Here is a 25,679-nt window from a genome sequence, read left to right as displayed (position 1 = left end):
GGCCGAGTTCTCAGGTCTAGACTTATTGTAGGTCTGTGCATTATTACTGGTTGTCACTTCTCATTTGCTTGTGTTCTAAGAGTGCATCAACGGACACACATGCTCCTTCAAGTACAGTGCATACATTCATTGTAAAGTATTATGCAAACACAGAAACACTCACTGAAATGCACTGCCAGACACAAGGACGCCTACCCACAGACTTATAGAAACACACCTGTGTGCGCACACAGACACATGCAGCCTGACATTAGGACTGACTGAAGGGGGGGAATCCCCACTGTGTCAATGAGCTGTGGGTGGTGGCCACGACCAGTGGCCTTTGGCTTAAAGTCTGAGGTGGGCTGAGAGTTTGTGTTTCACCCCCTCAACACTGTGACACAAAGAAAGGCTGTGTTTTAGGAAACAGAGATCAGATGAGGAGTAGAGAGGTCCAGAAAAGGGGGAATAAACACAGAGAAATGTTGCAGCAGTCATTTCTGTCATGTGGCAGAATGATTTGAGATGGACAAACAAAGTCAATAGATGATGGTCCACAGAGAGAAAGACAGGAGACAAAAGGAAAGAGAGATGGAAAAAGACAGATGGGAAAAGGGAGTGAAATGGAAGGTGGCCAGATGGATCTCTGATGTCAAACTTTTCACAGGCTGTGGGAGGAATTTCTTTGGGGGACTCTTAGTTTGATCGGTGTCTCCTTGGGACATGTTCATGTTTTAACAGTCCTGTTGCATTATGTGGTTAATCATAGCACAGCAAATATTCACTCTGTCTGTTTATATTTCTCTGCGGGGGTGTGTCAGTAATACACTCTATTTTAAGTTGATCTAGTATGTGAATGTGTGTGTTCTTCATTACACCCATAGTTTGTCTGTAATGTGCCTTGAAACCCTAGTGTGTAACGGCTGGAAGTCAGCGCTGCCAGCTGGTCTGGCCAACAACTGCTGATCTGGATTCTGCTCTTAAATCCCTCGCTAACGGATGACTCGCTTTGGGAGCTGTCCTTGGATCAGGAGTAAGTTGAGTAAGCCAGCAGGGCAAAAAAAAAAAAAGAAACCTTAAGAGTTTGAGTGTGTATGTATGTGTTGGTAAATGAAAGCTGGTCTTGGTCCAGTATTTAGAGGAGGTTTGTGGCGGGTTGATTCAGTGCGACAGTACGAGCCAGGATAAGCAGGATATCTCAGAATAACAAATGGTTTTGAAAAACGCGGGGGTGTGTGTCAGACAGCTCCCAGCTGTAGAGGGCACAACGCCAGACCGTAAGGCAGTCCCTATTGTCACGGTAACGGTCGGCCTACCGTCTGCTTAATCAGCATAATTCTCTCCATGATTTGCTGCCTTTTTGTCTTTTCATTCGCCCATTTTCCCCTCACATTTATGTTGATCTCTTTTCTGACTTTGATTTCTTCTTTTACTCTTCCCATCACCGTCACTTCTGTTGAATTACTGCACATGCCATTGTTGAGTGGTTTGGACAAGCTGCAGATCCAAAGAGCGTTTCTGATCTGATGGACACCCACACAGTAGCACACACAGGGGAACTCCGGCATCAGGGCCACACACACCCCGGTGTGTGTGCAGTGGCAGTACTGTCAGACGGCTGCTGCTGTTATTTCACACATCCTGGCTTTTATTAGAGGTTTCCTCTCATTTTCCTCCACTTGTGTGCTTGTTAAAATGTTTTATATATGTAAACACATGGTGTATAATACTCACACCTTTTAACAGGCAGCACTAGCAGATGTAGAGAGAAATGCATTTATTTGATCTGTTTTATTATGTTCCATTGTTTCCACATCTTTTACTTTTTAATGCACCTTACACTCACTTTGTTCCTCTTACACTTCATGTCGCATGCAGACAAAGGGAGGTTACAGCAGTAAATGGCAGCACCACGGGCAGCACCTGTAGTCAGCAAGCCCCAGAGGGGTTTGATGGGCGTGTTGCCAGATTGGGCTTTTGGTGGGTTGCCAGATTGGCTGTCAGCACGTGAACTGAACTTTGTCTTCGCCTCTGTTTAACTGTGCAGTCCTCCCCCTTTAGATTCTGCAGGTCAGTCCCACAGGGGGTCTGCTTCATTATGTGAGAAGTATATCTAAAACCACTGTAAACAAAGGCCCCTAATGGTTTATTCATAAAACAGTGGTTATACGTCATTATAGGAAATAAAGGAAAACTTGAGAAAAATGTGAGTGTTCATGTGCTTATGTCTGTTCAGGTCATATGGTCATATAGTCTTTGTCAGCATTAAGTCTGTGACAGGAAAACACCAGACTTTGAGTAATGCAACAAATGTAACCCCCTTGTCTGGTTGTTTTTGTACTTTTTGAACAGTATAGTAACAAAGGAGAGTTCTTAACTAGAGGTGGTGACCCCTTCAGTGGATCTACTTCTTTGTAATTAATTGCATATGTTCATTGTGTAAGGCATGTGCTGGTTATGTAATAAGCAGTCAGAACCTCTGCAGCTCTGACGGTAATTAAATAAATAAATGCATGTAAAAATATATGAATTACACATGGAAATCTGGAATATACACAGTTCCTACACGCGTAACCATAAAGTATATGCTCAAACTGTGGGTGGGCAGAATAATAGTAACCAGCACACTGAACGTTTAAACATTTAATGTTAAGGCGGCAGCTCCTATAAATGTTAGTGGTATTGTGCTTATGGTGGGATGTCACAGGGGGAGGTCTCTATTGTATAGTGGATGTTGTATCTGTTTTGTCAGCATCAAATATACAGGCACCTCATAAAACACTTTTCTGTTCAGTATCAAAATGGAATAATATGAGTTTCAAAGGTGTTTTTGCATTAGTGTGGCTGTTAACGTCAGCATGTAGGCACGCAACTGCATTTGGCATGTATTACAGCGTTGTGTTTGGATTCAAGTAGAAACACGCTATGGAAAACGGAAAGTTCCTGTATCCTCACTGGTGCTTCCCCTGAAACAGCTGCTTGTCAAACAGTGTCACTGCGCAGGTTTGAGATTTACATTAAAAAAAAAAAACCTCATGCACACACATGTTCTGTTGTTGCTTTTGTGCCATCTGAAAACCGGTTCAGCCACGTGTCGGAATTACACAAGCCCAGTTTAAACATTGTAGCAATGACAAACATTCTGTCTGGCAGTTCAGAAATGTACAATTACTAAATTGTAGTTGGCTGTCACACATCAGGACACTCATTTGCATTTCATGTGGATTCACTAGCTCCATTTTTTTGCATTTGGGCTTCAGAAACACATTCTGGCCTACTATCTGAGCACACACTGTGCAGTTGTGGAAAAAATTATTAAACCATCAAAAGTCATCAAATACAATGGTTATGCAATCAAGTGCTAACTCCTGTGTGTAACGTGACTAAAACAGACAAAATATAGCTATTGATGTAAGACCTTAAGTGATTTTGGTTATTATCAAGAAAACATGCAAAATGGCTAGATATCAGCTCTGAAATTAAACTCTTATGAGCTATTTTTTTTGTTATCATTATATTTGTCCAAACAAATGTACCTTTAGTTGTACCAGGCATTAAAATGAACGAGAAATTGAAGAAAACAAGGGGTGGTCTAATAATTTTTTCCGCGACTGTATTTGAATGGTGATAGATGAACTTGTTGTTTTGCTCAGCAGAAATATTGAACTCCTTTCACGCCAGGCCATGTTATAGTGTGCTAATGTGAGAAAATGGCATGAATAATATCCATGGATGATTGAGTCGCACGCAAATGTCATACTGAATATTTAACAAACCCGCAAAAATTTGAGTGTCCTTATGTTGCATTTATCTTGTCCTCTGCCTTTTTCATGTATAATGTGTGAACCATCTGCACAGGATTTCATAAATACAATAGCCTGCGTGAAAACTTGAGTGCATATACAAAAACCACATCTGGCCTCAGGTCTGCTGGAGCTCCTTCACCCAGGCATGACTGATCAGGAATGCACGGAGTCGACCGCACCCTTTCTCCCCTTCAACCGCTGGACGCAGGCCTCCTGGGTGTGTGTGTTTGAAGTGTGTTGAATGGCCTGCTCAGATTACTTTAACTCATTTGTCCGGTAAGCTGTGGTGCCACTCCTTTCTCAAACTTTTCATGCTACGGTATCGCCTCAATCGCCATCTTCTTCTGTTCTTCTCTCTGCGGCTTCTGTGTAAATGTGATCAGTAACAACAGAGATGATGCCCCTCACCTCATAAGTCTACCAACACATGAGAACTGTACACATGTCATGTACACTCTGAAAGCAGCACACCCTCTTGGCTTCGCGCTGGACTCGGCTGTTTCACAGATGTGGCTTTAACACACCCGGCCTATGCTTCCTTGTCTTTTGTCTTAGCGGTTATGCATTTGTTCATAAAGTATGTGTGCGTGTGGAGGGAGCTTAACTTTCTCCGGAGTTGCACGCAAATCTGGAGACCCACACGGCCTTGCTTAAAAGCAGATTTAAGCTTGGAGTGGAGTCAGCTGCAGCTTTGGGTCAGAGGTGAGAGGTCAAAGGTCAATACCTGCTTCACTTTTTCTCTTTGTCTTTGTGCATAAACAGCGCTCACACGACTTACATGCACATGCATTCTTAAGTGCATACACACAAGAAGGGTGGTCAGTTAAGTGGGCAGCTTTTACCAGAGAATAATAGAATTAAGTAACACACACACACACACACACATACACACACAGTGCTTTCTGATGGAATAATAGATGTTGGAATAATGGAGCACGTGGCCACAGGAATGAGGGGATTTGTCTTCTAACTAGAATGAATTGACAAGAGTGACTCCAGGGGTTTGTCCTGGCTTTGTCCCTGTCTAATAACTCAACAGGCCTGTGTGTGTCTCCTGAGAGGCTCCGGGGCCCAAATATAGGGCCAGAACATGCAAAATTGGCAGTGGTATTTATACTGAAGATTACTATCTTAGCCCACACACATTCACACCCATAAAACACACAAATATGCTTTATTTCCCCTCGATGATAAGATAATGTCGCTTACTGATTATGGATTGATAGTAAGTGTTCTGTGTACAAACATGCATTACATACTGAAGCGCAGACATCAATTTTCTGGCCCATTTAACCTTAAAATGAGTCAAGAGTGCACTAAGCAGGGGTTTGTTTTCAGTAGAGCTCTGAGGAGACGTTCATTTCAGTCGGACACTGGCCTCAAGTGGTCAGAACTAGTAATTACATATTACTCCAAATCCTAACATAGATGTCTCCCTATTGCAGGATTATTATGTAGTATATCCCATGTCTGTAAGGTATCTAAAAACTGAAAGTGTAACCTTTTAAGAGATCATGATTTTTTTGAGAGTTTACATTTTGTACATCTTGACACTGCTGTACATTACTGTGACATCTTAGGTAGTTACTTTTGAATGTTTGTGATAAACAGGAGGCTTAAGTGTTTATTAATGGATATAGAAAATTCTCTTTAATGTAAATAATCTTCAAAACCTCTTGGATTCATTTGAAAATGTATCATTGCCGATCTGAAATCAGAGTTGTTTTTCTGAACCTCTGTTTCTCTGATGTCTGGGTTTTTTTTTAGACATTTTTAATGGTTTATTTGCAACCATTATTTTCCTTGTGTGTTTTAAAATTCTCTTCTGATATTCTTTTATACATATCTACATCATTATTTGGGACACTTACTTTTACTTTTGACCCCACCCACTATTAGCACACTTTTTTTTCTAGTACATGAAGTTGATGTAATTAATACAGCAATAAAATTAATTTAAAAACATCACATATAATAAGACAATAACCATCAGAAGCAGTTTTACTGCACAGTGACTTGTGCTTAAATCAAGTGCATTTTACTGATATTTGTACTTAGGTTTTGAATGCAAATATTTTACTTGTAGTGGAGTATGTTTAGGGCACTGTACTCTACCACCGCTGGAAAAATAACTTAATGGATTATATGAAACCATTAGGGCTTTAACTAATCACTAGTCACTTTTCCATTGGACATATGCACAAAACTTTACTGATATTTACTAAATGTCCAAAAAGCAGAAGTGCACACTGTTGGTTTTTCCATTAAATCACAAATGCGATGATTTGTTTATTATCTGAGGTGACAGAAGAAGTCATTCCATAAACATGGTGATGAACATGGATATCGTGTTGATATATTTATTAGATAGATTTATTATTATTATTATTATTATTATTATTATTATTATTATTATTATTATTATTATTATTATTATTATTATATATTACCCCTCTATCTCATACTAAATTAAAAAATGATTTGATTTCCTGGCTTGTCCACACATACCATGCCACGTTTCTTTTAAAACTCTTCTTTGCTTGTTGTAACACCCATCAACATCTGTTTTGTTTTGTTTTTTTTAAATTCATGTGACTCTAGTTGCAGAAAAAGGTCTTTCCATTTCAGTTTTGTGTGATATACTATTTGTGCTACACCCGAAAAACCACCTCCTGCCACCGCAAAAACTTTTAATTGAAAAATGAGAGTTTTGGTGAAGTTGTCATTTTTCCATTAGCTAAATTTTTATGCACAATATTCACGCAATTTGAGGGTCAGTGGAAAAGCGCCTACTGTTTCAACTGTCAGCTAGTCGTCAAATACTGTAATGACCTGTCAGACTCTGAACTGCAAAAAAAAAAAAAAAAAATATATATATATATATATATATATTAGGGCTGCACAATTTTGGCAAAAAAAAAAAATCCCGATTTTTTTCCTCTAAAAACTCGATTTTCGATTTCTATTTCGATTTTTGGGTATAACTAGAAAAGACAACAGAAGTCAGCATGTCGTTTTCATGAGCAGCCCACAATGCAAGCCACTGCTCTGACCTCAAATCTGTGATGGGATCACGTGATGAACCCAGTTTTGTTTTGTTTTTTCTCTTCATTAAATCTTTAAAATGAAGTAGAGTACACAAACAATGTATACAACAAGAAAATAACAGAAGTTTGCCAGGGGGAATACACTATAATAAAATGTCCAAATCAGAGCAAATACTTATGTTTTTTAGAGCCTTTTTGTTTCCACATTTATCTAACAGCTTTAAATAAAGTTCAACATCTTACAAAATATAAATAATATTTGGTTTTGTGTTAAAGAACTTACATTTGTGAATGAAAAATTAGGCAAGTAAGAGGACTAAATTAATTATTTAAAAAAAAAAAAAAAAGAGTTTTTTTGTTTTTTTTTCCCCCTTTTCTGGGTATCTGGTCCACAGCAGTGATACCAGTGTCAGTCAGTGACAGGCATCAGTCGTGCGTGCGTGGACCAGGTTAATATGAGTGATCCACATGTGGTTCTATTTAAACTGAGGGATCTGTGTGTGGAACAGACTGACCCAGGACACGCTGGAGGGATTCTATCCTGGAGCTGGTGGATGTGTGTGGGCACAGGGCTGTGTGGGCTCCTCTGCTGAGGCTGATGACCCCGAGACCCAGACCCGGTTCGGAAGAAGACAGTACGGTACGGATCCGGGACAACGGAAGATGAGTGATCCCCATCTCGCTATATTTCAATTGCGGGATCCCTGCGTGAAGCCACGGCTTATATTGCTATAAGTACTGCGGGCTCATTAACAGATTTAACGTCTGTGGTCATTACGCGGACTTCTGTGACAGACCGCTGTCACAGGAAGAGCCTACGGTAGCCCGCGGGCGCGCGGAGGCGCGCGGCCCTGAGGCAGAAGAAAGATGAAATCGATTTTACGATTTCCCTTTTATAGAAATCGTCCTAATTAAAAAATCCGATTTTGATTTAAAATCGATTAATCGTGCAGCCCTAATATATATATATATATATATATATATATATTATTTACATTTATAGTAGCCATAAAAAACTTTTCTTTCTTTTAACAAGAACATAAGGTGCACAACAATTAGAATGCATAACAAAGTTTGTTAAACAGTTATTCTATTTAATATTTAATAAATATTGCAAGCATCAATAAAATCCTTTTTGCCCCTTAAGTAAAAGGGCATTTTGTGCATAATAATTATGTGTCTAATCAAGTTTGTTGAACAACTAAATGCTCAACAATTGCAATCATCAATAAAATAAACATTTTTTCCATAAACAGAGGTGCATGATGTCACTAACGATCTGTCAACTACTAATTTAGTCGTTGAGTAATTTTCCATCGACTATTTGTCAACTAGCCAACTATTTGTTGCAGCCCTAGGAAATACACAGTAGAGCTATAATATGTCACATTCAAACAGATAAATACTGGTGTAAAAGACATTTAATTCCACTCAGTAGTAGATTGTAGCTTGTGGTGATTCTTTTATCTGTGTAAGAAACACTAAGGTAACACTGCAGACTTCAGTGCTCCAGAGGGAGTCGGGGTGGGGGTGGGGGGGTGCCTTCAATGGAGCACTTTCCACACCACCAGAGGGCTGTTGCTGGGCTATCGGCACCAGTCTGACCCTGTCCTGCCCCCTGGAGGTGTGGAGTTGCTAGGCAGCTGACCCGAAAGGACATTTTATACTTTGTGACTCACTTTTCCCTCATCCTCCTCATACATTATCATCACATTAGTCATTTTTAATCACTGTCTTCTTCCTCCCTTTCTTTAATGATGGTTCAGTTGTATCTATATTTTCTCTTTTGTGTTTGTGTGTGTGTGTGGGAGGTGGATAAGTCTTGTGAGAGGATGTGAGGATGCTCATTCATAGTCATGAGATGTTTGACAGCCTACACTAATAATCCTGAGGTCAGACCCACTCGACCCTTCCACTCCTCCATCATAGTCAGGAGCAGCTTTAGTGGATCATGTACCTTATGAGGTTAGTCGATGGACTCCAGCGACCCTTTTAGGGCTCAGATGGCTAACTGAGTAACACACGCAATTTATGTATATGTGGTAAAATCTCCTCTGTGGGTCAAGCCACAGATCACAACACTTGACACAAAGAGACACACAGATAAACGCGGCCCTGGCCTCTTATGTATTACTGTCGCTGTGAATGACACATTGCTTCTGTGTAAACCTCATGGGAGTCTGTTTCATGCACTGAGGGTACCACAACACAATTTAATGCTGTTTTTTTATTCTTAACTCAGCACTGGTGATGTTTATTGTTATTATTAATGCAAATGACTGGTAGAATACAGGCAGCAGAGGACAAATGTAGGTCACCTTAAGGAAATATTCACATTTTCTTGCTGATGTAAAGCAACAACAGTGAAAGTCAGTAATTGTCACTTTTATGGTAAATGATCACCATCAGAAAAAGGTCTAGGATAAGATAGGTTGATCATCAGACCAGGGAGGTGAAGGCTCAGCTGTCAGTCCACATATAGGTCAGGGTTTAAAGTTCAGAGCAGACTAGTCTGGAGGTGACTGCAGATAGATCTGTCTTTAAAGCTGTTAAGATAACAGTAGTCACTCAAAAAGCAATTAGTAGTCTACTCTATGTATAAAAAACAAATTTTTCTGTAAATCTTTTCTGATTTCTTAAAAAAAAAAAAAGTACATCAGACTTCTCATTGGGAAGATATTTTTCATTCAATATATTAATTTTTCTTTTCAAATTAAAAAAAAAAACGGGCATGATGAGGATATATTAGACTCATAGTAAAGGCTTATAAAAACACGCCCAAGCAAAAAAAAGACAATAAGGAAATGCATAAATATATCAAATCCCATCTTATCCTGCAGTGATGAAGATGAATAAACTATTTTTAAAATCTTGTCCAGAAATAGTTTTATATACATTTTTAAAATTCAGCAGCTGACTTACAATTGCTGAATTTAGTACTGAACAAGTTCTGTTTAGGCAAAAAGTATTGAATGTTATGATATATAATTTATAATTCTGGCAGTGCCCTGGGTGATGGATGTTAAATATCCAAAACAAGAGCACAGTTTCTGTTAAGTTCTTAAGAAAAAAAAATATACTTAATTCTGTATGTGTACATTTGCCCCTTCAGTATACAAATACATTTGTGCATGTGGAGAGGAGGCCCATCTTACCCTTCAGTAAAAATTCCAACACCTCCTGTGGGCCCCTAATATAGAACGTAGAACAGACACACACAAATACACACACCAACACAAAGGTTAAGTATAGTTGCCTTGACTTATATTACTTCCCTGGGGGTGCTCCCTAATTTAAACCATAACTTATTGATGCTTAACCTTAACCCTTAAACTGAACCTTGACTTAACCCTAGTTTTTTACAAAATTCTTTTTGTATCACTTAATTGTCGCTGCAAAGTAACATTGCAAAATGGTGAAACATTTGCCTCCAAACATGGGCTTTGACAAGAAGACTAACTGCCATGGAACTGTAAATATGGGGTGATCTGGGGTAATAAAAGCCTTTGAGCTGCTGTGTGTCTGAACCCCTGTGTTTAACTGGCTCTGTTAATGTGTTACCTCAGACAGACACACACTGTGAAATAGTACTTACTAGGATTTGGAATTTGGCAGAGCACAGATTATGTGTTTTTTGGCTTTTTTTTTTTTTTTTTTTTTAATAAAACTTGCAGAGATGTGGATGCATTACAGGGATCTCCTGTGTATGTGCATCCAGGTAGCTTTATTTTTTTGCCCCTTGAGTGATATGTAGGGTTGGTGTGTATCAGTTTTAATCATACCTGCAGTCTAATCACTGGTGAAAACAATGTATATTAAGTAGGGCCATATTGTTCATTCATCTGCTTGAAGATTTGTGTTTTGGAATAAGTATACAGGTGCCATGTTTGTTCATTGATGCCATTTTTCCAAAGCTTTTCACCTCTCCATGATGTGCATATAGTCGTGTTTGTGTAGCAGTGTGTCTTTCTATGCCAGGCCCATGTGATATCTGATTAGGTTACTTGGCAACCAGGTCGCTCACATGTCACCATTTCCCGTCTGTGTCAGGATGCTGTGTCAGCATGTTAGGGGTGTGTATATATGTGATACACTTAAAGGTGAAATCAATCACTGTGATGTTTACTGTCATTTCATCAGCTTAGACATTCCCATTCATTTACAGGGAAATTACAGCTTTCAGAGACTGTGATGTGTAATCTCCATTGTCAGTGAGTTCAAAGCACTGTCTCATTTGGTGTATCCTCATTGTCTCCTGTAGATCATGTTCTGTGTCAACATTGTGAATTTTGCTTTCCTTTTGTTCACATAATTTTGGCTTTAATTATCTCAGTAGCTTAAGTTTAGTGTGTCATTGTCTCCTGTCTATTTTTCTTTCCCTATGTTTGCAGTGTGCCAAACATTGTGACCTAGTCTGTCCACACAGCAGCTTAGTTGCATCATCTTTACAGTGGAGCCATCTCACATTGATCACCAAATGTTAAGTATTTACTCAAATTAAACATATTGATTATTGTTGCTGTTGCCACGTCTCTGTGAACACTTTTAAGGGAATGAAAACAGGGATGGATGTAAGAAAAGGGGTCAAAGGACACATAAGAAGTCAGCATCCTGGTTCGACCGCTCGTCTTCCCTCAGGGGGTTTGGTACTAAAATGGCTTTTCTTCCTGAAAAGAAGAAATCAATACACCAAACTGATCCTGTTTGAATATTGGATGCACCGATAGTGCTGTAAGCATCTACTTACTTTGTCCGCTAATAACTTCACTTGTAGTCAGTACAATATGTCCTCTGTGTTGGCTTGTTAGTGTACTTTAATGTCATCCCTCCTTTCATGCTTTATTTACTCCCTTTATATTATTGTTGCACAACAGAGCCCAGTGGTGGTTAATTATTAATGGTCTGTGTCCTCATGTGTCATCATGTGGACAAAGGTCCGTGTTGTGGTGTATGAATGCACCTGATTTACTCATGTTGGTAAGTCAACCTCAGACATCACTGGCAGAGAGATTCCCCTCGTGTGCACTGAGTTTTGCTGAGACTGTAGTTTCTCATTTGTAAAGGGAAAAGAAAATGAGGTTTGGGACCTGATACAGGGATGGGGGTTTATGTCTAAGTTTACACCGCATCTAGACACAAATCTAGGATCAGCTTTCAGTTGTGTAACAGATCCACAAGCGGGGATCCACAACTAACAAGATTCAACTCAAAACTAGTCACTAGACAGAAGGTAGTCCCACTCACCCCCCCCCCCCCCTTTTTTTTTTTTGGTTTTACCTTTCCTCCTAATGAAGGTTGTCTCATTACACACAAGAAGATGAGAGCAATTGATGAGGGTAATGAAGTTGCTGCAATGCAGTCACACAAACCTGAACACACACAGGCATACTACTTTATTGTCACACCTTGGTGGTCACAAACTCCCTCTGCGGTTAAGCTTGGGTGGGAAAACTCCACCTCCACTCCCTAAAACACGTGTAGTGCCTCATAAAGACTTTGTTTTTGTCCCTGAGGGCCTCTGTGTGCTATTTTAGCCTTCCTCAAATATATGTTGGGAAGCTAAGTATGTGTTGGTATTATATTTGACAAAAGAATGCACACAAGTTTCCTATGCACATAGGTTTTGAAAACTACTCACCACTTAGGTGCAGTTTTTTTGAATGACATACATGTTTTTTTGAGCATGACTGTGAGTTGTTTGGCATGCACTTCATTTTGTTTTAAAGCAGCGTTCACTCTAGTCTAGATGTGCTGTTTAACCAGTTGCTACCAGTGCTTCGGGCAAACTATCATCTACAGTTATGAGTGTTGCGTAATAGTCTCAATAAATCTTTAAATTTCCAGTCTTCCAGTTTTAAGATTTTTTTTCTTGTGTTGTATTTTTCATGAGAGAATTCAATCCGGCCCAACACATCAGTTTTTCTCAGATGCAGTTTCATCTGTTAATTTAATTCTAACTGGCATTAAAATTGAGATGAAGGTCTGAGTTAGCTATCACTACCAGTAGTACGATGGGACCAGACTAATTACTGCTTCTGTGTCAGAAAAGAATGTACCTGAGGGACTAGAGGGATAACAAGGAAAGTAAACAGAAACAGGAGGGAATAAAGGTGTCAGGGCGGGTAAGAAAGAAGCTAAGGAGGAGTGGTTGTCGTGTTGGCAAACGGATGGAGGGGAGGGGCAGAGATCAGGGATCACACAAAACAGAGCGAGGGAGGGAAGGAAGAAGGGCCGGGCTGACTCGTATTTCAGCACCGCGGCTACTAGGGTTGGGTGTAATCCTAACCCTAAACTCACAACACATATAGTCAGCTCTCATAGTCACACACTCACACTCTTGAGGACTAACTAAGACCAGAGTGCAAGGAATCCTCACCAACATATCAGCCTGTCCGCACGTCATGCTGAGTATGGGTGCAGCAGGTGTGAGCCTCTCTTCCTGGTTCGTGCTTTATCACATGTGCTGATCAGCTGATTGGAGATCCAGATCAAGCCAATTGTCAAGACCTGGACTTCATCTCACACCAGCAAGATACTTGGCATGCCACTTCCTCTTCCACCAGGGACAGCAGTACATCGGAGATGACGATTAAAACAGCTGCACACTACATTGGATATAGGGAAAAGGCGGGGAAGAGGTGTTGACAGGAAGATGGATAAAATTCTGTGGAAACCCTGAGAGGCAGCGTCATTTCTGCCACCTGGCTTCTACACGCACAGTAGAGAGTAGTTATGTGGAACTTATGGCGGGAGCATTTTGTATGTGTGTGAGATTGTCCTCGAGTGTGCCTGTAACTTCATCAGGCTGGGAATAGACCCAGAGACACTGAAACCTCCCAGTCTGTCCGGACGCTGAGACGGTGCGTGTCAGCTGCTGTGTGCCAACAACTGGAGATAACAACACTCAAGGGCACTCTTGGTCGTAAACAACAACTGATGACTGGTTATGATTGAAAAGTGACTTGATGTTATTTGGAAACCTCTCTCCACCCTGTTATACACCACCAAGGAATATTACAACCAAGCGTGAGCGTGCATGTACAAGTGTGTGTGTGTGTGTATATGTGAGTGTGTGCTGCAGAGGGGCGGTGGTTTTCCAGATTGCTGGATTGCCTAATTACCCCTTTGGGTTTGGGAATCAAGCCCGGAGTCTTAAAGCACAAAAGAAGAGAATAAAGGAGAGCAGATGATTTACTCTTGGCACATGTCACGGAGATGAAATGACGGAGAACGAGGTTGGAAGTTGAGACTGTCAGGGTCAGAGTCATGATGTGGAACTGTGCAGAAAAGCAATCTGGGCTTTGGTCGAACTTCCCCTTGGAACTCATTTAATACTTGACAGAATCTGAAAAGTTTGGTTTGGAATCATTGTAGCATGTGTGCAGATGTGAATGTTTGGAATCTCATAATCTGGACTCGGAGTAGATATCTTATTTGTGCTTCATATTTTTCCTGTCAATATAAGGATCAACATTTGAGGATTATTTCTCCAGATTAAAACTTTTAAAGAACAGTTTGACCATCCTTCAGCGGTGGACTTGCACTCCTTGAATAAGGATGAGAGGCGACAGGAGATCAGCTTCCTTTCGTAAAGAGAAACCACCGGGCCTTTCCCGGGCTCTCAGCTGGCTCAATGTGTCTACTCTCTCCCGGCAGAGCAGACGCATGTTCCAAAGCCAGAATGAACTGCATTCTGTCCACAACCGCCACACATTTTCACACACTCACCTTCATACTGCTGCTCGAGATGGGGAGGATGATGACAACTGGGTGTACCACCCTCAGCATAAAATTGGTGAGGAAGAAGAAGTAGAAGGAATGAAAGGGCATGAGATGAGAAATGTCACTGGTCAACATTTTGTTTACTCCCTTGATGATACCTATCATTAGACGCACCTATAAAACCACATTAATGTTTACCTTGTATGCATGGGTTTATAACATAATCACATAGCTTGAGCTGTCACAATTATTACAGACCTGTTACTGCAGTTAAGCATTTTAATTTTACATAATAATAATATTAATAGTAATCCCGTCCTTTCACTTGTAGAAAAACAGCAGGATGAAAGTAACATAAATCTCACATTTCACTGTTTTATATCGTTCTCCACCGTCATTAATGATCTCACCTCATTGCACCCACTTCTTCTGCCATAATGACACCTGAATGCAGAATGAGTGTTACCAACTGTTTATCTCCAGGCCCTGAACATCTATTGGTAGTCATTATCAGCAGTGTCTGTAATTTCAGTCATGGGCTTGGTACATTTAAGTTATTCTAGTCAAATCTGTCCTGTGCAGTTTTTTATACAAAGCCTAACTAGAAATCAGAAATGCATTTTTAATGTATGTGTGGCTCTTGTACATCAATAGGTGTACTCTGTTTATCTTAATAACTAGTGATAGGATTATACAGTAGTAGTGATGTGAGCAGGAAAATGTGACTTAACAATTTGTCAGCTGAAATTGCGACAGCTCCACACATAGGCCAGCGTGTCACAATGCTCAGAGCTCATTTGAATGGATTTTTGTTCTTGCTCTGCCGACAGGAAGCCAGTGAATGACTTGTTTACAAGCTTAAGCAAACCAAGAAGTGGGTCACTGTCTTTTTATGGCCCCTTGTTCTCCATCTCTATGCATTTCCTGGTTGCCATAGGGAGCAAACGGGTGGCGTGGGTGGTCATTGGGACTGTTAGGGGGTCACAGGACACTTAGTGTGCGCGATAGGTAAACAGCGATATGCTGAGGCGGAAGCAGTTGATGTCATGGGCACAGTGATGTCACAGGCTGGTGGCGATGAGAGCGTGGGGTTCAGTGCCAGGGACAGCATGAGAGTAAATGGAGGCTTACAGAGCTCATCACATTAAGTGATACTGATTTAGAATATTTTGTATTTATTACTCTGATGGCATTTCTGTGTACATGTCTTAAATGAGGTAAGAATATCACTTCTACTCTTTCAGTACCTCAAGGATATTGTATCTTCTGGTTGAGCTCATTATTTATTGATCTAGTCATTAGGTGTGCATTTGTGTGTGCATACAGTTGTGTTTGGTTAGCAGTGTCAAGAAAACTTTGTGGACAAAGCTTGTAACATTAGCCTTTACATGCGAATGGAAAAAGACACTGATGCTGCGTCACAGTCTGCAGACCTGCTTAATTTACTCCGACCCACAATGCTGTGGTCTACAGTTGTACTAAGAGCATTCATTCTCATAACTTCTGCATTTAAAGTTAGAATATGTAACATTTGTCCATTCAAATATCGAGTGCTGATTTGGTTTAAAAGTCATATCGCAACAACATTGCGATTATGCTGAACAAATGGTGTCGTGAGTTTATTCTCTTGGTTATCAAGGGCAATATCTCTAAATCCAAAATACAGTATAACTATACAACAGTCACCAGTGCAATATTGATCGGCTTATTGGGATCTGTTTCACAAGGGAATAGTCATTTACATTTACATTTATGCATTTGGCAGACGCTTTTTTCCAAAGCGACTTACAGGGGAAAAAACAAAATAAAAGGATAAAATACAATAATAGATTAAAGACATAAAGCAGCTGTACAATTAGAAACAGTGTCGTACAGAAGAATAAAAAAGCAAAATGATAGACTAAAATACAAGAATAGATTAAAAAGATATAAAAAAAAAAAATAGCTGTACAATTAAAAACAGTGAAATAGTCCTAGACATATATAGTCATAGTCAGAAAAGTCATGAGAACATACACTGAGAAAAACTTACCCAGCAACTGAAACCTTAAAAGTCTGAGAGACGAAGTTACTATTTTATATTTTGTTGACTTGAATACAGGCTTCCAAAAATGTTCAGTTTTATAGAATTTTAAATTTCGTTCAGTGTAAAAGCCCATGCAGTTATGAGCCAGTTATTACTCTATCATTACAGTCAAGTGACAGGAAGAAAGCATATGGTAGTTAATGTAAGGTGAAAAAGCAGCAATGGTGGAAATAAAACTCCCATGCTGTTTTGCAGTGTCACTACACCTTTAGATCTTTTGATAGACAAGCCCTCTGCAGAAGAAATTACACACTGTCTTCCATTTCCTCTTAGTCTCAGAGAGCAGGATGACTTTTGCATCGCACTTGCTTTGGAAAATAATGATTCATTAATTTTCCTGAACCACTTAATCCTCAAGAGGGTCACAGGGATGCCAGAGTTTATCTTGGCTACCAACGCTGGATGTGTCGCCAGGGGCTGATGTTTATAGACGAAGAATCAGTCACACCTACGGGCCATTTAGATTGACCGTTTAACCTATTAAGGTGTTACCCCAAAAGTAATGAATGAAATAAAAATGACATGATTTAAAAAGGCTCACGGCATTAACTGACCTTGAGTTGCTGTTTCGCCTCACAGTACCATGAGGCTTTTACACTCATACCTGAACTGCTGCTGTGGTAGTTTACTGCACGTCTCAATCATTCGTTGTCACTCTGTCACTTCTGATCCTGCCCCATTCCTAAAACAGCTCAGGCCTTTGCATAGTTGAAATGATCTGAAGTCCTGACATTTTTCTCAAAGTCAAAGGGGAGGAGCTGAGGTCACCATTCTGGAATGACATCACTAAATCCAGGGTAGAGAATAGATGTTTACCACGTTGCATCTGCTGGTGTGAAAATTGATGTTGATATGTGTGTTAGTAAATATGTTAGAAACTCAAAACTGAACTAAAACGGAGAAATAACCTCAAGGATGGAGTCTTAATACTTTTTGTGGTTCATGTATTTTCTGCTAATAACATGGCGTTTCTGAGCAGGTTTCTGTCCAAAAAAAAATTTAACTCTATTTTTATTGGATAATTTTGCATTTTAACAACACAGAGAAACAATAATACACCAAATACACCAAAATAGACTGACATGAAAGAGAAAAAAAAAGTAACCAGGCCATCTCTTTTGAGGTGAGACAGGTCACCAGGTTCAAATTATATGACAAATAATTATAATTGCCATTGGAGTAAAAAAAAAAAGAATGCAACCAGCAGTTATTGTAAACTCTGATTCAGGAATTTTTACCAGTTTTTCCAGTATCTTACACATTTTCAGAAGAATGCCTCAAAAAAAAAAAAAGTATACTTTGCATAATATAGACTTACATTCTGAAAGGTTTCTGTTAAATTAATAGTTTGAAGGGTTTGATTTTCTCTGTTGATTATTTGCTAGATTAAGGAGGCTAATGTAAAATGATCAATGATGATTGATGTTTCCTTGAAAAAAACAAAACAAAAAGCAAAAAAAAAAAAAAAAAACAGGAAGAAAGATGGAGTGTTTATTGGTTCTGTACTATGAGCTCTTACTGTGCTCTCTTACACATCCTTTCTTTTTCTCTCTCACTCACTCCATCTGCATCTTTTTATAGCATATTCTAGGCCAGTGACGGTGTCAGAGACGGGTCAATGTAAAACCATTTCATCCATAACACGCATACACTCATGCACAAGTATATACACACATACTGCAGACTGCACACACCACAGAGGAAACATCCTATAAGTGTACTTTTCCAGTTTGAACCTTCTTTATTTATAACATCTGGTAACATCACGCCTGCCAGGACCCATTACAAGACACATGGGCAGCGGTGCAGTGTGCCTGCGTATAAATATAGCCCTAAAATGAGCGCCTGTGGCTCCGAAACCTGCAATTTTGACGCAGTCTCCAGCTTCACTGGCTGGGTGTTTGCCTCGGTTGCCAAGGTAACGGGTGTGTGAGAGCGTGTTTCATGGTGTGGTTGAGTTTGACCTTCCTATTGGGACAACTTTGAACCAATCATGTGGAAGGGTGCCGTCTGGTACGCAAGCTGCTATTGGCTGCCATACTGAAGGGCCGAGTAATTGAGTTAAGGGGGACTAGACAAAAGGACAATGAAACAAAAAAACAGGTAGACAAAATGCAAAAATAGCCAAATATACTCGACATCTGTTCCAGCTTTTCATAGAGGAGTAAAGATGGAGATTATTTACACTCAGATAAACCTTCCTTAAAACTGTGAATCTATATTTGATTTGAGACAAAACTTTTGACTATGTATCTCTGCCAAGGAGGTTATGTGATCACTCCCATTTTTCTGTCTCCCAGCAGGATTTTGCAAAAGCTACTGCCCTGATTTTCATGAAATGTGATGGAAGAGTAAGGCACATGCCAACAGCGAACCAAACAACTGGCACCAAATGAGGATATAGAACGAATTTTCTCACATGATAATAATACGTTGCAGTAACTAGTGGCACCAACTGTCAAAAAGGAGGAAAACATTGGCCATAATTTTTGGTTTGTTTGTGGTTTATTCATGTCGTGGAACAGAAGGAATAGTGAAGTGTTGGCATTGGTGAACGTCCACTCTTTAAAGGTCCTTGTAGTTGTTTTCTGTGGTGGTTCTGGATTCATCCTTGACATATGGAGAATGGAAATACATCTGTTTACTAATTACAGCTGTGATTAGAACTTGAAAATCTGTAATTAAGTAACAGTAGTCACTTTTCCATTGGACATCTGCGCAAAACTTTACCGATATTTACTAAATGTTGAAAAAACAGAAGTGCGTAATGTCTGTTTTTCCATTAAATCACAAATGCGATGATTTGTTTATTTATTATCCTGAGATGACACAAGAAGTCATTCCATAAACATGGCGACAAACACAAATATTGTGTTGATTTACAGATGTATTCATTATTATTATATATTACCCCTCTATCATATACTAAATTATAAAATGATTCGGTTTCCTGGTGTGCCAACACATACTGCGCCATGTTTCTTTTAAAACTCTTCTTCTTTGCTTGTTGTAATGTCCGTCAACATCTGTTTTTTTTAATTCACGTGACTCTAGTTGCGGAAAAATGTCTTTCCATTGCAGTTTTGTGTGATTTACCAATTGCGCTACACCCAAAAAAAAACCCACCTCTTGCCAGCGCAAAAACTTTTAATCAAAAAATGAGAGTTTTGGTGAAATTATCATTTTTCCATTAGGTACATTTTTATGCACAAGTTATATTTGCGCAATTTGAGGATATATGGAAAAAACAACTAGTGAAGAAGAGATAACTGCATTTGTTCCACCTTTGTCCATCTGTCTTTCTGGTTTTATCATGTCAAGCCCTTCATTGTCTCCTCTTTCTTCCACTGTCACACATGTACACGGAAACAAAATTACCTGATCAATCTCCTCAATCGACTCTATTGATCACCCCCACTTGGGTGTAAGTCTGAATCTATAAGCAGGTGGCCATGGTGGCTACACTAGAAGACTGGGTTAAGGAATATATTGGCCAGTCGGGCCCCAGACGTCGAGCTGCAGCCAGTTTTTCCTTCATACTGAATCCCTGTTTGGCCTGTATGGCAGCTGATGATCTGGGCTTTACATGATTACTCCACTGCTTCTTATAGTATATGATGTTTAAGTCTTTTGCGCAGCAGCTCATCTTGTGAAACTTTCTTATTCTGGCAAACATTCCACACCGTGTTAACATACAAATCAGGAGATTGACGGATTTAGTTATTTAGTGTAAATTTGTTTCTATATCAACACAGATGTACTCGGCTCATACAGATGTGTGTTTTTTTCTTTTTTATGTTAATTCACACACTTTATTTAGGGTAACAACATATTGACCTAAATCTTCTTTGGCACACTAGCAGTCTGAAGTTGTTCTCTCATTATATAATGCCATTAATAAGTATTTATAAAGGATTTTTTTTTTTTTTGGATATATCTGCCTGTGGGAGATGCTTAGTAAAATTTGAGAAGGTTCAGATGAGACAAAACGCTTGCATAACAGTGTTGTTAGTGGGCTTTGGACTATCTGTCATGGAAACATTGCAGGACATATCCCACACACACACAGGAATGCACTCATTACGCTGTGCATGTGTAAATCCAGATTAGCAGATGATAATTCGGGGGGGGAGATGTGATGTATAAACCAGTAAGGCCTCATTAAAAGACAGACATGGAAATCTGGTGATGTGGCCCATGGCCCAGGGCGCACACACACACTTTTACTGTACATAGATGTACACATGCATACAACCTACATACCAAATCACCAAAGAAAATATGTATTATATTTAGTCTTATTTCTGTGCTTCTAATTGCCTTTTCTGTCTTTTTCTTTCCTATGTGCTGATATTACGGTGCCCTCCAGGTAAGTGTCAACTCCTTTCCACTCCCATAACCTATTTTTAATGTGTGTTAGTTGATCCCAGATCAGACCTACTGTATAATGGAGAAAAAAACAACTCCACAAAGCCCGACGCACATCTCAGTTCAGTTTTAGCCCGTATTATATGGCATTACCTCTGATTTCCTGTTAAAAACTAAATCCCCTACTTACATCATCCACCTTTTTAGCACAATTTGTATCATATTGTATATATCCTATTACCTTTTGTATGACAGAATATAATCCAGGTCCTGATTTGCTGATCAAGGAAGAACTGTGAGGAAAACAGAAGATTATATTTGAACATGTTTTTGCTTTGTTAGAGGATAAATGTCCTGGGCTGGTGTTTTATCCATAGGATGCACAAATGTTGTCAAAACACAAGCTGCACTGTAGTTCATAATCGTGATACATGCATCATATAGTCACGGAAAAATTTTTTAGACCACCCTTGTTTTCTTCAGTTTCTTGTTCATTTTAATGCCTGGTACAACTAAAGGTAAATTTATTCGGACAAATATAATGATAACAACAAAAAATAGCTCATAAGAGTTTACTTTCAGAGCTAATATCTATCCATTTTCCGTGATTTTCTTGATAATAACCAAAATCACTTCAATTCTTACATCAATATCTATGGCATTGTACTGCCAAAAACAGTGCTTTTATGCATTCCATGTTTTCTTTTCTGTCTGTTTCAGTCACATGATACAAACAGGAGTTAGTACTTGATTGCATAAACATTGCTTTTGATGACTTTTGATGGTCTAATAATTTTTTCCACAGCTGTATATACAGGAGCTTTCATAATGCTATCTAAAACTATACAGGCTTAGTCACGTTGTTTTATGAGACGCTCTACTCCTGAACTACTACAAGATGAACTCTTTCAGTGATAGGCCAGGTAGGGTTGTTTTTCCAGTTTCAGATATCTTGTCATTACGTGTCTGACAAATTTGCATTTGTTTTCAAGTTGTTATTGCCAAACATAGTATGTTGTCTTAGTTGCATTTGAGGGGCCTTGTCATGATCCACGCCTCATTGCAATGTTTTAACTGGCGACAATGACTGTGTTTTGGAGGACAACTCTACCTCTAAACGTAGTGTTAGTGTTTGTTAGTGTAGTGTTTATCCTGTAGTTAAAGAAGACTGTCATTTAAGCAAAAAAAACCTGTGCTGCCACGCATTCAATTGCTGTAGTGTCCTTGACGTGTCTGTTGTTAACAGTTCACAAAAGGTAGGAACACTTGAAGATAATATCTTTCAGGAAAACTTGAAATACACACAAAATACTGAATGCTGCCTTTGCTGTAAACTTCCACATTTGCATGTATGGAACTGATGTAACTATACTTTAATAATTTTTTTAGTAGCAATAAAAAGCAGTAATGGTTTTGTTATTTAGTTATGTACAGTCTCCTAAAGAAGGTATGAATGTTTACTACTTCAGTGGCTGAACCTGACTTCTAGCATTAATCTGTAAAAGTTGAAACAAAGAGCGACTTTTCACATTAACTACTTATTGTTATTTATGCTCCCCGTCATCTTAAAGTGATTTAGAAAAAGGAAGGAATTCCACTTCTCTGCTTTTTCCTTCCTTTAGCCTTGTGACAGCAGTGATTATGCAGACCTCAAGTGTTCCCGCAGAGCTAAAGGTTTTATGGTGAAGGTTAACACTGAAGCCATTTTGGACAAAACAGCAGCCAATTAAGGTGAAAGCTTGATGAAGTAGGTTTTATTGTCTGGTTAGGTGGCTCTATTCATGGTGTATGTGTGTCTGTGTGTTTTTAAATTGCTGATTATTTCCAGGGTTGTGTTTTTGTGGCTTTCTCATTTTATCCAGTCATCCTTGTAGAAGCCCTCTATGTCACTCACAGCATCACACTCAAAATTACACACTAATCAGTCGGACTGTAATTGGTGACATCTGGTCACAGCAGACGTGTCATAGCCTCAAACCCCCAGTTGGGGTGGGATTAACATTGTCACAACACACACTGTACACATGCACACAACACAGTCAAGATCATCTAGTTCTAGTCATTGACTGTACATGTGAAATGCCGTACTGCTTTTACATTACTTCATTTTACTTATGTTACTTTTTTTGTTTTGGCGTTTTTTGAAGCATGTACATACGTGCCAGAAAACAGCTGCTATCATACCATGATATGTTTCAGTATGTAGTTGTATACAGAATGTTTGCCAAACAGACCTAGGTTATTAGGTTTGAAAAATGGCCCTAATGTTATGTGATATTTCATAATTACACATGTAATATTGCAATAATAAACAGTAAACTATTTAAAGGGATGTTACACTACATGCCCTGACAGGCAGTGTGTGTGAGGTCTGACATATCAGCAAACTTTTAACTAGATAAGAGACACTTATCAGTATACTCAGTGGGTGTTCTGGTGGATGAAGGAATAAAACCTACATTTTCATAACAATATAGCCCAGAGCAGTGTGTTTATCTTATGTAATTAGTCAAATATTGCATTTTCTGCCATCATGATATAGCCTCATTGGAAATCAGTGCCATTTTGTGTTTGTCTGTCATGTCTGGAGTAAACACAATCTTTAGGTTGAGACATTGTCACTGTCTTGTCAAGTTTTTTTTTTTTTTTTTTTTTTTTTTTTTTTTTTTCCCAGCAGAGCACATCGTCTTGAAAGAAGACAATGAGAGAGCTAATTATGTATTGATTTTTCCATTTTGGCCTTTTGTCTAAGGTTATTCACTGGTGTTCAGTCAGTGCAGTGGGAGCGCTTTGCAAACATTGTATCACAAACTCATTTTCAGTTTTCCTTTTCACATCTTCATTTGTGCATTGTCTTTTCCCCATAATGCTTCACTCTTTTGGTTATTTTATGGTTGCAGGATTATAGGTAATTAAAACTGTAGAGGCTTCTACGATGCAATTCTGCAGTCATTTTACGTTTTCACTGCTGTTGTACGTTCTTAAATTACTCTGGAGGTGAATACCTTTATATAAATCGGTGTTTTGTCTTTGTAGTGTTTCCATAGTCTGAGTGACTCAGTGATTCTGTCTCCCAGTTGTGTGACTTTGCTGGTCTTTCAGGTTGGAAGGTTTGGGATGCGTCAAGCTAGTAGCTGCTTCTGATAACAGACAGTTGAATTGTGGGGATTAAAGTGATTATATTTGATCAGCGAACAATGGATCGGCCTCAAGCCGGGGCCCCCTGCCTCACTCTGAACTGCTGACTGCCCAGATTCCCTACAATCACTATCCTTTATGAGGCTTACACAGTGTTTGTGTAGTTTTGTTGTTATTTCACCTGCTTTTAAAATGTATATGTTGGACAGTATTTGCATTTAAATATGTATTTTTATGTGTCAGTGAGGAAACTAATGTGGTTTGGTGTGACAGTAGCTTTCAGCGTTTTAGAGCATGACCGGGCTTCAGGCTGTCTACCTCTTAACGCTGATGGGGCGGGGAGATGAGGGGGTTGTCACCCTGGTGGAGAGACCTACAGAGAGAGAGCACCGGCGAGAGAGAGGGGAAGCAGGGGAGGGGGGTGTGGAAAGCAGTTTCCTGCGGTGCACAAGTTGGCTGGTTGACACTCAGGGTGTGCACACGCATGTATGTGTGTGTGAGAGGAGGCAGAGTGGGAGTGAGGGATGGTGAGGGAGGCAGTGGGAGCGAGGAGTGTATGTGTCAGGATCTGTGTCAGTGTGAAAGATTTGACCGACTGGTGGAAAGAAAGGAAGAGAGGACGACAGAGAGACAAACCAAGAAAGTAGGACAAGTGGAAAAGAAAGAATAGGATAAAGTGTATAGTTTACTGTGGATAAATGAGGAAATAAGGAAGAGCCATGTTCTGCCTAAAAGGTAAGTGTGTGTGTGTGTTTGAGCATTACATGAGTGTTTAAGTATTTGCGTGGGTGTTTTCCCTCACGTTTTGAAACAAAGAAAAGTTAAAATCGATGTCTCGTCTTTGTGTGGAAAGTAATCTCTGTCACAGCGGCTTCCTCTGCACAGTATCCGTCCTCATGTGTTTTTCCTTAGTGGACGGAACCTTCCTTCTTTTTCTCTTTAATCATTTATTCGTTTGTTCTTCCCTCTTTAACCACTTCATGCTCATTGACTTTAATCCTACCTGTTCTTTTTATATCTTTTGGTTTTTTGATTGTTGCTCTTCCAAGTTTTCCTCTGATTCACTCTTGGGGGAAGATGCATACACATCCCACTGTCTGAGCTTCAGATCTTGTTGCCTTTGCAACTTTGTGGCGTATTTTAGCATAGCTGAGCGCTGTGTAAATGGGTGCACATTTATGCATCTGGATGTGTGTCTGAATGTGTCCACAATAACAGCTGGTGAGGCAGCAGTTACTGGGTTGCTTTCCTGCAGAGTGGGGCCATGTGTTGGCGGTTACTTGACTGGTCAGATAAGGGGAAATCTAGGCCGTCTTTTACTGGCAGCCTCATTTTGCATTTTTGTTTGTTTTTCCAAATATCCATGTAGACATTGTTCTTGTCCTTTTAATCTTTGTACACCAGACAAATGCTGTGTATGGCTAATGTATTGAGTCCTTATGATGCTATGCAAAAAAAAAAAGGGGAAGTGAATTGGACTGGTACATCCTTCATGTGTTTTATGCCAGTTTTTCCCCATCACTTCTGCAGAAA

The 25,679-nt window shown here is 39.4% G+C and overlaps 1 protein-coding gene across 5 annotated transcripts in view; it reads left to right on the top strand.

Moving 5' to 3' along the window:
- The window catches only part of nhsl1b (NHS-like 1b), a 113,235-nt gene that overhangs the window by 35,773 nt on the left and 51,783 nt on the right, over positions 1–25,679 (top strand). Inside the window, exon 1 of one of the 5 annotated variants that reach the window (XM_030128642.1) lies at positions 13,346–14,627. The exons of 3 other annotated variants lie outside the window; for them this stretch is intronic. In XM_030128642.1, coding sequence (XP_029984502.1) covers positions 14,390–14,627 — 238 coding nt within the window. In that variant the 5' untranslated portion in view covers positions 13,346–14,389. Of the gene's footprint in view, positions 1–13,345; positions 14,628–24,619; positions 24,882–25,679 lie in introns of those variants that run through there. One more of the 5 variants, XM_030128645.1, reaches the window with a different exon arrangement.

Source organism: Sphaeramia orbicularis, chromosome 24, assembly GCF_902148855.1.
Source record: "Sphaeramia orbicularis chromosome 24, fSphaOr1.1, whole genome shotgun sequence".
Classification (NCBI taxonomy): domain Eukaryota; kingdom Metazoa; phylum Chordata; class Actinopteri; order Kurtiformes; family Apogonidae; genus Sphaeramia; species Sphaeramia orbicularis.
Note: the sequence above shows the minus strand (reverse complement) of the source record. Positions and strands in the feature narration are given on the sequence as shown.